General features: G+C 46.3%; 3 protein-coding genes across 4 annotated transcripts; 1 reads left to right on the plus strand and 2 right to left on the minus strand.

Moving 5' to 3' along the window:
* Positions 1-130: 130 nt before the first annotated feature.
* Positions 131-10,548, plus strand: c11.1 (maestro heat like repeat family protein c11.1). The gene is made up of 8 exons (XM_002055435.4): positions 131-813; positions 1,838-2,015; positions 2,070-4,516; positions 4,588-5,236; positions 7,895-8,372; positions 8,436-9,533; positions 9,592-9,694; positions 9,756-10,548. The coding sequence occupies exons 1-8, from the start codon at positions 735-737 to the stop codon at positions 9,896-9,898; spliced, it is 5,175 nt and encodes a 1,724-aa protein (XP_002055471.1). The 5' UTR covers positions 131-734; the 3' UTR covers positions 9,899-10,548.
* Positions 5,498-7,715, minus strand: LOC26530605 (uncharacterized). Of its 2 annotated transcripts, none has more exons than XM_015171272.3 (3): positions 7,575-7,715; positions 6,200-7,495; positions 5,498-6,134 (listed from the first exon to the last, which is right to left on the minus strand). In XM_015171272.3, the coding sequence occupies exons 1-2, from the start codon at positions 7,614-7,616 to the stop codon at positions 7,124-7,126; spliced, it is 414 nt and encodes a 137-aa protein (XP_015026758.1). In that variant the 5' UTR covers positions 7,617-7,715; the 3' UTR covers positions 5,498-6,134; positions 6,200-7,123. The 2 variants fall into 2 exon arrangements, with proteins under 2 accessions (XP_015026758.1, XP_070063017.1); XM_070206916.1 differs by having other exon boundaries at positions 5,498-6,144.
* Positions 10,477-12,399, minus strand: Aladin (aladin WD repeat nucleoporin). Its single transcript, XM_002055434.4, has 4 exons — positions 11,952-12,399; positions 11,590-11,880; positions 11,158-11,531; positions 10,477-10,896 (listed from the first exon to the last, which is right to left on the minus strand). Exons 1-4 carry the CDS (start codon positions 12,353-12,355, stop codon positions 10,553-10,555), a joined length of 1,413 nt encoding a protein of 470 aa, XP_002055470.1. The 5' UTR covers positions 12,356-12,399; the 3' UTR covers positions 10,477-10,552.
* Positions 12,400-12,692: the final 293 nt, after the last annotated feature.

Consider the following 12,692-nt stretch of genomic DNA (forward strand, 5'->3'; position numbering starts at 1 on the left):
AGCGATTTTCCGTTATAAGTTCTTAAGGATGGCACTTAATTGAATTTCATCGAAACGATAGCGAAACTCATCGTCTCATGATCTTATAACTTGAATTTTCCTTAGCATACATCGATGTTTCGATATCAATAACAATTACAGTGTTGTTTTGAGGACGGTGCTGCCCGCGCGTAGCAAAATAATTGCATAAAAAACGGGAAACAAATGCTATTTTCAGAGTTTTGATTACCATTGTGTCGAAATCAATCGCGCGTGTAGACGTAGCGCCCACCGTCTGATTCATGCCAACGTCACACATTAACTTTCCAGACACACACACGCACACAAACGCGTATACACTGCTCGCCTGCGCTTCGCTGCGCGGTTGGACGACAACAACGACAACCACCGACCACAAATTTTATTTATCAAAAACGTCATTTGCGCTGAACACTCGAATTTCATAGTCTCGGCGACGGGGTAATTACAGTGCAATCGGAGGCGTTTGCTTGTTGTTGTTGTTGTTGTTGTTGTGGCAACTAGCCAGCAACTGTGTCGAGCCTGAGTGAAAACGCAAGAGAAGCCTTAAATTGCAAATAAAAGTTGACCATTGGAAAAAACAAACTTGTTGCTCACTGCCGCGCCAGAGGCTGGGGCTGCGCATTGTGAAATTCAATTCGAAGAACCAAACCAATCAGAAAATCATCTCAGTCAAACTGGAGAAGTGGAAGAGAACTCGCAATTCCACTAAAAAGATGGACCAACGCCAGCGTAGTCCAGGGGGCGCTCCATCAGCCGCAACACCCAACGCCGATAAGCCCACAGTTCTGGAAGGTAAATGCCAATTGTTATAGTATTCATTTGAATAAGCTACATATATTGTACATCTGAGTTAAATATGCATGACACACCAGCCGATATGCTCATATGTTGAATTTCACATGAAAATAACTGTGCGTGTATTTTCGAGAACAAAGCTGCCTTCAAGAAAGGGCCGCAGGGCGCCAACAAACGCTCCGGCTTACAAAACAGGCCAGTCTATAAATATAACTACGCATTAGCTGCTTTGCTATCCTGAAAAGGATTCGCACACACACACACAGACTTGTGTGTATTTAGTATTTGGTGTGCGTATGTGTGACCTGTTGATTGAGCTATTTTTATGGGCCTCAACCCGTGGCCCATTTACAATTGCGACCCGACACTGAGCTTGAGCCCTATGAAAGGCAACCCACTCAGCTCTCAATGTTAATGTTTCTATTGATGCGCCCTCCTACCGGCCCGACATACAGCATTTGCTGGTAGATTAGCGGCACGAGTAGCCCTTGCCTACACTTCATTCAAATTGTACTTTTTTTTTTTAAAGTACATCAACGAAAATTATGTGATATTAATTAAAGTCAGCTGATAGCTATTATCTATGGAACTGGCGAAAAAATGTTCTTTGTTATAAGTATACAACAAAATAGGGGATATTTTAGCTAAAAAATAATCCATTGCTCTGCAGTGTCCGACATAAAGATACCCTGCATCCAGTGCCAAGATTCGATTACAAGCATCCTAACTTCTTTCTATACATTGTTCTGCGTTTGGCATAGAAGCCTATATACTTTAGATTCCAGTTAGAGATCTAAACTTATCACTAGCATGTTTGTCATCGCAAAGTGCTCATCAGCAAAACGAAATACAATCTATGATGATGCCAATCGTAGTGCTTCAGCAGATGTTATATTAAAGGAATAAACTGATCTTTTTAGTCGCCCTGCTTGATTTATTTGAACCGACTTCGGCGTGAACTCAAGCTGCAAACCTATTGAGAAACGCCCCCGTTAAGTTAGTGTGTTTGTGCATTCCACAGGCGTGATGTCCAACATATTTGATGGTCTGACTGACAAAGATGAGCAAGTGCGTCAGGCCATGCAGCAGGCGATAGTGAAGATTCTGGAGACGCATCCATTGCGTGCCACGCTCATACTGACTGATTATCGCGCCAAAAACGCTAAGCTTAGCGAACAAACTGTGTCCATGATATTGGAGTAAGTGCTTACCGATATTTTCCAGTGCTGTTTATTTCATTGTTGATGTTTCAGTTGCATTCATCGGGTGGTTGCCGCGGACACCCCGTTGCCAACGGCAGCTAATGAAAAACTGATTGCCCTGGCCTTAGAGGAACTGACACGCAGCGTGGATCAGCATGTGCCGTTAATACAGAATCCCTCATTGCATATACTCGTGTGCATTGGTCGGGGCGATGACTGCAACCTGGTGGTTGAGGCACTGCAAGCGCACAGTGGCCCCTCGAGCACTGTGCCGCATTTTATGCTGATGCAGTGCCTCGGCCAGCTGGCCATGGCCAATACGGCTGGGCTGGTGCCGCACATCAAGACAATATTGGCGCGTTGTTTGCCACATTTGGGCGGCATTAAGCAGGATCACGTCAAGCTGGCATATGCCTATGCAATCGGACGCTTTAGTGAGGCGCTTATGGAACACGGCACCAACACGCCCACAGGCGAAGCCAAGGCGGCCGCCAATTGCGCCACGGAAATCAGCGTTGCCTACGACGTGCTCTTCAATCAGTGGCTGCACTCGCGTGAGCCTAAGGTATGCATGGAGATACTGCAGGCACTGTCCAGCATGTATCCGTTGTTGCCAAGCGATCGGATATTGGACCAAGCGCCGCGGCTGGTGCCGCAAATTCTGACGCTCTATCGGCGCAGCGTCGATCGCAATGCAGTCACACAATTTTTGTGTTCAGTGCTGAAAACGAATCTCTTGATGCACGCTCACGTCCTGGATGGAGTAGTCGACGGGCTGATAACGCACCTCTTCGATTTAGTCTGCGTTTATCCGGACTATGAAAAGCCACAGACGGTCAAGGGCCACTACGAGGTGCTGCGCTGCTTTCATCTGTTGGCAGGCAACTACGCAGCGAAGATCATGGATACGCTGCTCATCCATCTGCGTAACAACAGCGAACGGGAGCGCATCAAATCGCTGCTTATATTGACGCACCTGCTGAACAGCTGTGCGGTGCACATTGAAAGCCGCCTGCAGGCGCTCATCGAGTGCCTCAAGCAGCTGATATTGGCCGAGCGCAGCGTCAAGATGAAACTAACGCTGCTCAAGACCATTGTGGCGCTCGCGCAGAAATCGCTTATCCGGGACAAAGAGTTTGTGTGGTTTGTGGTGCGTCACAGCTGCAAATACAGCAAAATTAGCCAGGAGCATGGCACCCTGGAGGAGCATGCCACCCTGGTGCTAAGTTGCGAGAATACGCTATTCATGCTCGCCTCCACGGTGGGTACACTTGACGAGCTGCTCAAACGCGAGTTGCTCAACTATTTTCTGCTATTGGACTACACAGACATTTGCGGCAATCTGGCCAAGTGCTTAGCCAGCTTGTTTGCCAAATCGCCGCACATTGAGTACGACATAGCCGACGATGAGGACCAACAATCGTCGCCAGCGGTAGCAGGTGGCGAAGCAGCGGCGCCAGCTGCTGAGGATCGCGGAGGCGTGGTGAAGCGCGGCAAAGTGATTGTGCCCAGCGCCGAAAGCATCTATGCACGCTGCTTGGCTCTGCTGGGCAATCAGCAGTGCATCAAACGTGCATCGAACATACTCAGCTTCCTTAAGTACTATCATCCGCAGCTAAATCCAGCACTGGAGGAGCTCTGGAACCGCCGTATCTCCGACATGCTGCTGCACATCAACAAGCCGCAGGCATATCTGCAGCAGCTGCAAGACTTCCTGCTGGAGACCAACGAGTTTTTGGGCGCACGCGATGAGCAGTTTCCGCAGCGCTTGGCCATCAAGCTGGGCGATCAAATGTATTTGTATCCCATGCAGTTGCCGCACTCAGAGTGGCAGCTGCCGGATCTGAGCGCCGAGCGGGGCATGCTGCTGCAGTCTGTGGCGCTGACACTCTGTCAGGTGACGGATGTCGCCTGCATCCATACCAAGATAGATTTGATTGTAACAACGGCGCGACAGGAGCGTCTCGATAAGCACATCAAGCATGCGGAATACGAGCGACGCATCGAGCCATGCGCTCGGGCACTCGGCTATATAGCCCGACAACACTTGGCGCATGTGATCAAGAAGCTATCGGAACTGGCGCAAATGGGCGGACGCAAACATTCAACGGGTTTCTTTAGCAATCTGCACTTTATAAAGGACACGCACAAGGAGCTAGAGAACTACAAGAGCAATTTGCTGGTGGTGAAAGCCTTTGGCCGCATCATGGACGAGGCAGATCCGTTGCAATCGCTGCAGCATCTAGATGATACCATGCTCAACTTCTTAATGATACAACTGGCCGGTCACAAGGATCAGACCATTATGTCGGCCATACTACAAACGCTGCTTAGTATTTGTAATCAGCTAATTGTCACCAAAGAACAACTGCCAGCTCCGCTCAAGCATCGCAAGCAAATCATGGAAACTGTCTTCAGTATACCCATTGAATCGCCCTTCCATGACCTGCCATTGCTGCCCACCATTTTGAAGCTGGGCACAGATTTCATACGCATCGGTGAGTGTGCACAGACCTAAACGGATAAAGTATTTAATCCATTAATAACTTTGTTGCTATATTTTTGGCAGGCGGCAGCGATAGCTCTGAGTGCGTGGACGGCAGTATCATCTTTGAAATAGCTTGCAAAAACTTTTTCGGCTGCGCCAGGCAGTTGAAAATGAAATTTGATTCGCAGGAGGAGGATGAGCACAACAGCTTTCTTGCCAAGCATCTGAACGAATCGCTGCCACAGCTTAATGCACTGGTTCGCGCCATTGTTGAACTGGATCCGTCACCCTCAACGCTGGATCTGATCATTGGCATACTGGAGTGCTGGATGCGGGACAAGAACTCAGAGGTGCGCATCTGCGCCAGCCATGTGCTAAATAACACACTTGAGGTATACATTAAGTCCATGAAAATTGGCGGCTGTGAGGCGCCCTCCAAGTTCAATCAGACTGGCCAAATGCTAGGCAAAATTGTGCCCCGTTGCATCGACTCCAATGGCACCGTGCGCCAGGTATCAGTGGACATACTGCAAAAGACGCTGGAAATCGCCTGCATCTATGAGACACTGACCATAGCGAGTATTGACAGCAGCGCCGAATGGCTAAAGGAGATTGAATCCATCAAGGAGCACATCATCACGGATGAGCCCAAGCAAATCTATAATCTGGCTGGCGATATTGCTAAGATTATAGCGCAACGCATTTCCAGTTTCCAGTATCTGCAATTCTGGTTAGTATGATTTTTAATATCTTGTCACATCAGCTTTTGATCAACTTTTCGCTCATTATCTATTAGCTCTAGCCTCTCCATTTCATTGAATCGTAGTCAAATTGTTAAAATTGAATTGAAGGATAATAGCAGCATTTTACGAGCATTTGCAAGCTCATGAATAGATTATTCAAATGGCATGTTTGATATTTAGAATTAAAAAACCAAACAAAAGCCAGGTTCTAGCTTAGCCTTACGACATAAATAACTCAACCACAACAGTTTATGGATTAACCTTTTATGTTTAATTCTGATATCAGACTCCAGCTCTTGTAGTTTCCCTGGCAAACGCTGGAATTGCTTACCTCCCCTTAATTTGATTTGTTTCTCGAAAATTCGTACATAAGTATCAAAGCAGAATTTTGAATCAAGCATTAACTCGAATAGAGAATTTTGAATGCATGTGGCAACAATAAATAAATTCAACTACTTATAACTTATCTAAAAAACAAAGGTCGTATGCGCGTGTGTGTGTCTCTCTCTCTCTCTTTCGTAAGCCATTTACTTTGAGTCAAGCTTCTGGGTCTGGGTTCCTATTCCTCATCTTTTGACGAGCTGCTTCCCGGCGCTTGGCCTGCTTCATATCGGCCGAAGGACTTACGACATAGTAGGGCAGTTCGTAGAGCTTGTGAAATTGACCATCAACTTCGGCACAGACGCAATGAATTTCCCGCTTCTTCTCCCTTAGACGTGCGCTGCGGCGCAACTCCCTCACCGGCTTATAGTTAGGCAATTCAATTTGTTCATCCGACATCTCCTCATCCGTATTATCAGTGTTCACTTCCTGGTTTTGGTCATCTTGAACTGATGGCTCATCGCTTAAGCGCTTGAAGAAGATTATGTTCGCAGCTGAGGCAGCCTAAAGGATCCTTGACATTTTCCATTTAACTTTTATTTTACTCTCCACCATTCAATAATTCTTACCAATTGATAAACAGTGCCAAAAATGTTAAATATTCCGCTCATTTTATGCTAGTGTTTGATGTTACTGCTATGAAATCAAATCTCGACTGAGGACTATATTTTCAGCTGTGCTAAAATGTTGTGCCGCATGGCAACTAGCTCGGGACGTACTCGATCATAATAATAATAGCGCAACTAGACGTTGTCTGTAGTGCAATCATTCTGTTCTCAAATGGCAAACGCGTATATATTTTTGGTCAATGTCCTAGGCTATATCGGCCTACCTTCAACAATTTTAGGCAGACTATTGATGAATTCCTCTAAGGATCAAGATAAAACTCTTCCGGCTGGTTCAGCCTCACACAGAGAGCAGACGACCCGACTGGTCGTTCATATTATGTGTTCTAGCCTTGCTCAAAGTATTCGTAATTGAAAAAATCTGTTAAGCAAATTCAAAGATCGCAGTCTCGATAAGGCATCGCACGTCTACCCATTCGACTGGGTATCTATCTGCAAATCAATCCCTGTTCGAAACTAAGCACAGGATGCTTCTTTAGCTGCAAGTACAGCTGTCATATTAACGTTGGGGCAAGCATGGAGATTCCTAAAAAAAAGACCAATTTATGGGTTTCCAAACGATTTGTGGATGCTAATAAAAAACTTAAACTTCTATTTTAGTCTGAGAACGAAAGGCTGCTGACCGATATATTTATATATTTTATATAAATGCTTATAATTTGGGTCGGATTTCGTTGTAATAATATAAATTGAAGGGAAGATGCGACGATGCAACGCTATCTCTTTCCAGCTAATGGAATCTTCTATTTGTGTCTCTCACAAACCCGTGTGAGCTATCAAAATACAAATTTGGAAACGAAACAAATCATTGACATCAATCGATTAGTGACTTTTGGAATATATGAAGGAATAATGTAAATGAACTATTTATAAGTAATCTTCAGAAACAAATTGCAAATGTTGCTCTACCGTGCGCCGGATGCTACGCGTCAGGCTTAGGGGCTGGGAGTATCCAGCTTGCGCCCTTTGACGAGCTGCTTCGCGACGCATGGCCTGCTGCATATCGTCTTGAGGATCAAATACGTAATCCCGCAGATCGTAGAGCTTATGTAAACGACCATTAACCTCCTCACAGACGCAGTGAACTTCCCTTTCCTTATTCGGACTCGAGCTTATATTGATCGGATCGTCGTACAACTCATCCGCATCATCGGTGGACTCTTCCTGGCTTTCATCCTCTTCAGCAGATGGCTCATCGTCCAAGGCCCCGAATAAGATTTTATTTGCAGCTAAGGCAGCCTAAATAATATATAGTTTGTTATGGTCCTCTTCGTCTGGATCCGTTGGGTATTCCTATTTTATCACTTTTGATTCTTACCAGTTGATAGAAAGTGCCGAAGATTTTGAATATTCCGCTCATTTTGTGAAAGTCTTTGAGGACTTTATTCTAGTCTGTGCAGGCTTGCTGTGTCCGATGACAGCTAGCTCAGAGACCAACTTGATCAGAACAAGGAATTATTATTCAAAGTCCTAAGACAAACCAGAGACTTCTCGCTTCTAAGTCCGACACCCAAAATTGTTAGTAAAACTTTGATATAGATGTAAATATATATATATATATAAATCTTTAACTTTTTGCAACAAAAAAGTATATAGTTTGGGTACTCTTATTTCAATTATTTTCTTCTTTTTTTCAAGTAAAACTCTGTTGCAGTCCCTGCGCGATCCGGAACAGAGCTCCACCATTGGCGCTAGTGTTGTCCTAAAGTTCTTCATACAGCAGAAGGGCTCAGAGCTATTCCATGCCGTACCCGATCTGGTCAAGGACAGTCTGGTGGCGCTGCAACTGTGCGATGTGCCGCGTGCCAAGTCAGGCGTACTTAAGGCCCTGGTGGCTTTGACCAAGCACCATCCGAAGCTCGTCTGCGCGGAGATGCTGCAACAGCCGCTGCCCTACGATGAGCATCTGGTTGAGTATTGGCATCTGGTCTGCAATGATACGGAGCTCACCGGCCTTATGCTGGACAACTTTTTGCAGCTGCTCAGCGGCGCCTGCCTGCACGAACCGCAGGATGCGAGTAGCATGCCACACGATCGCCAAAGATTGGCAAGCGTTCAGCCGTTTGCCATATTTTGTGCGCTGCACGAGATGCTGCCCTGCAAGGACATACATGATGTGAGTAGCCTGTGGGCAAGCTTCCAAGATTTGTGAATTAATTGCTTGTGGTTTTGATTGCAGCAATTGAAGGCGAGATTTGCAGAGATGTTCAGCATGCTGTTGACTTCACTGTCCAGCTATACGAATCTGGCCGCACCCATGCCAGCAGCCCCGCCGGCAAGTCCCAGCCAGCCGAATAAGTCATCCAGCAAGTTTGGATTTGTGCCCAACAAGGAGCTAATCAAACTGAATCCCTGCCAAATAGCACTCGAAACATTTCAGGCATTCCTCAACAATTTGGAGATGGAGCAAATTGCCACCGTGCTGACGGTTAATACCCAACTGGCTGCCAGCACGGACTGGCACAGTTACATTGAGCTATTGACCCCGATGGCCATTGGCCTGGCCAATCAGCTGCAGCTAACCAGCCCAGGCATGCGTCAGCTGGTAAATGCTTTAAGCAAGTACGTGGCCTCGCCCCATGATGGCCAGCGCGTTGCAGCCGTTGGCCTATATTCGCGCCTTGTGCCGCTCAAGCCGTGCGGCGAACTGGCCAGCTGCCTAATGCTACATCTGGGTGCAGCTCTAAGCGATCCCAATGCGGTTGTGCGCGGCCTCAGTCTGCAGGGCATGGGCTATGTGGGCCAGCTGGGCGAGCACGAGTCACCGCGCTATTCGGAGATGGCAATACAGGCTCTGCTCAAGGGTGTCGACGATACGGTTGGCGAATGTCTAATCAATGTACCGCTGGAGAGCATGCGCGGACTCTCACGCATTTTACAGGCATTGCCCAGTGATCGAGTCGAGCCCTTTCATGTCTCGCTGGCCATACGCATACGTCCCTTCTTTGGCAGCTATTCGATGGAAATGCGCGAGGCGGCAATTATTCTATTTGGGGATTTGTGCGAATCAAAACATGATGACGGCAGCAGTTCGCCAACGTCATCGATGGAGGCACTACGCGAACAGCTCTTTGCCAATCTATTTCCGCTGCTGCTCCACCTGAGCGAGAGCGAGCCGGCCATTGCCTCCGCTTGCAAAGGCACCCTAAGACGTGTCTGCCGCCTGCTGCGCGCTGTACGCGTCAATGAGATTGCCCAGCAGCAGCTCGTGAGCGACGCGGATCAGCAGCGTCCACTTAACTACAGCAACTTTATCGTAGATTTTGTCAAAGTGATCGTAAGTATGAGAGGATAATTGCGATGCTATAAACCATTTAACTTTCAACCATTAACAGGCACTGGAACTGACCGAACACATCCAGGACTTTATAGACTCGTGCATGCCCAAGCTGCGTAGCCAGTGGCCAGAAGTGCGCGGCAGTGCGGCCATTGTTATCGGTAGGTGTCCATCCCAATGTTGATTACAATGAGCGAAATCTATAAACATATTTACCCTTAGGCATACTGCACAATTTCCTTAGCGAGCGGAATGCACAAACCGAGTCTGTAGCCGGCAAGATTGCAGTGTTGCTCAAGGATGAGCATGTGACGGTGCGCGTGCGTGCTGCCCAGGCGCTGGGCTATTTCTTTGGAGACATCTAAAATGGGAGCATCTAGTGCGCCTTCAGGCTACATGCACTGGGACCAATATAAACGCAAATCTGATCTTAACTTAGTATAAACACACACCAGCAGTCGTATTTTATGATACACATTAAATTTAGTATTTCTCCAAGTGTGATCCCGCATGCGCTTAGCATGGACGTCTAACCTTCATGTATCCTTATTATGTTTGATAATCGTTTAACTGTTTGTTCTGTTATTCGTATGTGTGTAAGCATATATGTATATATATATGCGTATATTACATGTATGGAAATCGTTATTATTCTGTTTGGCATATTTCTTGTATATAATATATATATATTTATATAAGGTATGATTGTTATCCCAGTATATTTGAAAACGCGACACATTTGGTCTTGTGCACGACCATAACATAGCCGAAGACAATACCTTGGACTTGTTTCTCAATAGATCTTAATTTGTGCACGAGCTTCAGCTTTGTGTCAATTATTTGTACTTTCCAGTAACCAAAACTTTTTTAGCATCTAAGTCTAACTCTTAGCACAAGATCAAATGCTCCTCTGTCAGCGAGCTGTTATTTTAATTCCAACATGTTATTTGTGTACCTTTATTAACGCTTATAAAAACCAAATACATAAAAATAAATAAATCCTATTCACATAGAATCGTTTAATGTAAAGCATAGAACTGAATGCGACCACTTGACCAGCCAATGGTCAGCACCGAGCGATCGTTGTCCTTGTTCAATGGCTGGAAGCAAACAAAGCTGGGATACTCGGCCGTCGTTTGGCCATTTAAGTAGTAACCGCCCGAAATTTGCAAATCGTACTTCTGTATGTATGTGCGGAAAATGGCAATGGAATTGGTTGACTTGAAGGTGATCACCAGATATTTGCCCTGCGGATCCCATACCAATTGCTGGACAGTGCCTCCAATGAGCGTATGCTTGCTGCTATCCAAGGTGCAAGCATTTAGGTCGGCAACGGGCAGCACTTCCTTATCATCGGATTTCGCTGTAGCAAGGCAAATGGGAATCAGTTTATAAAACATTAAAAGACACAACGCGCTTTGAATATGACAAAGCATGTAGGCAGCATTATACAGACGATCTGGATGCTTAAGCAGTCGTCTACCTGTTGCATGCCAACCTAACTAGTTTTGGGTTTGCTCTTGGGCAAGCTGCGAGGCGTGTGCTTGCATTAACTCGCCAGACACGCACTGTACCAGCAGTGCCCGCATTGGGTAAGTGATTCAAGTCCGGCCGGAGCACTTACATGACTGGAGAAGCAGCTGAACAAATTGAAGACGATACAAAATTGGCTCAGCAGTGCTCGCAAATAGCAGAAAGCGACCGTAGGGAGACCAGCAGGCGGCTTGAACGTTGCCACCATCGCATACCCAGCGGTCTGAGGTCCAGCGATCGTGACATTTCCACACGCGAAACACCCGATCCACAGTTGCCGCAAAGATCCATTCATTGCACGGTGACCAGCTGAGCAGAGAGCCTGGTGGACCCAGACGTTTCAGCGGCTTCAACCTTTTACTGTCAGGATGCCAAATGAGTATGGCGCGATCACCAATGGAGGCGGTGGCCAGCAAGGTGCCATCCTTGTTCCACTGCAGCGAGCTGATGGGTAGATTGTCCGGACTGAAAACACAAATGAATAAGCTGAGTAATGGCACGCTTCAGCTGGAGATTTACGCACTGTTTTAATGTGTGACTGGGATTGATGGTGCGACCCAGATGGAGATTGTTGTCAATTATCCAAAAGCACAAGCCCTGACGGCAGCCAACGACAAGCTCAAAGGCACACAGCGGCCGCCAGGCCATGCATGTTATTTGGGTTTGTGTTGGGCTTTTCAGCACGGGGCCCATACCGGCATTATTATCTGTAATCTTACTGTAAACACGCACCACGTCGTCCACGCCGGCCACGGCCAGTTTAAAGAGATGCACGTGCCAGGCGATATAGCGAACAGAGCTGTTCACCCAATCTCTGAAAAATGTATAAGGGCAAGTCTTATAGTATCACGTATAGATATACTACATAGAGAACAGAGATCGCACCTGGTCTCAGCATATTGAGCAATGCGCTCAGCGCTCAGCTGCTGTGTGTGAGGAAATACCTTTAATTTAAATCTGCTATAGAGGTCCAGCAGATGCGCAATGTAATCGGCTGTTTTGCTTATAAGAGGCGCTTGTTCGCGCGTTTTTTCGCTACGCGCCTCCGCCAGCGATTCCCAAAAGCCGCCATCGAAGAATGTGCGCGAAATGCGCTTCGGCACGCTTTCGCTCTCGACCGGTATGAAGCTGTGGCCCACAGAAAAGCGGTGAGCTGATGGATTGAGTAGCTCGTTCTTTAGATTAATTGTTGGATATTGCTCCAATTCTGGTATATAGTTTTGGCGATGCCCCACGCCCGTTGGTGAGGACAATGTAGGTATTTGTTTTAGGTTGCTTAAAGATGCCATTTAAATTTATTGTGCTTGTTGAGCTTAGAGCTGTGCGATATATACGTACCAGTTACTTGTCACGAATATGACAAACAAGTCGCGGCTCTGCCAACCTATCAAAAGCCTTCAACGAAATTAACAGTTATCAATAGAGAAATTAAAATGAATCTTCTGTACAATAAATACAGAAGTGGCAATTATCTTATGCCGATAATAGTTTTTAAAAGCAGAGCAAACGTTATAAATTATTCGTTCAACATTCTTAAGCGATGGTCGATTCATCGTACGTAAATCACGACTGCTGGTTGAATATCGTTTAAATACTAATTCATTTATTTTAAATGTTTCCGTGTAG

The sequence above is a fragment of the Drosophila virilis genome, chromosome X (genome assembly GCF_030788295.1).
Source record: "Drosophila virilis strain 15010-1051.87 chromosome X, Dvir_AGI_RSII-ME, whole genome shotgun sequence".
Lineage (NCBI taxonomy): Eukaryota > Metazoa > Arthropoda > Insecta > Diptera > Drosophilidae > Drosophila > Drosophila virilis.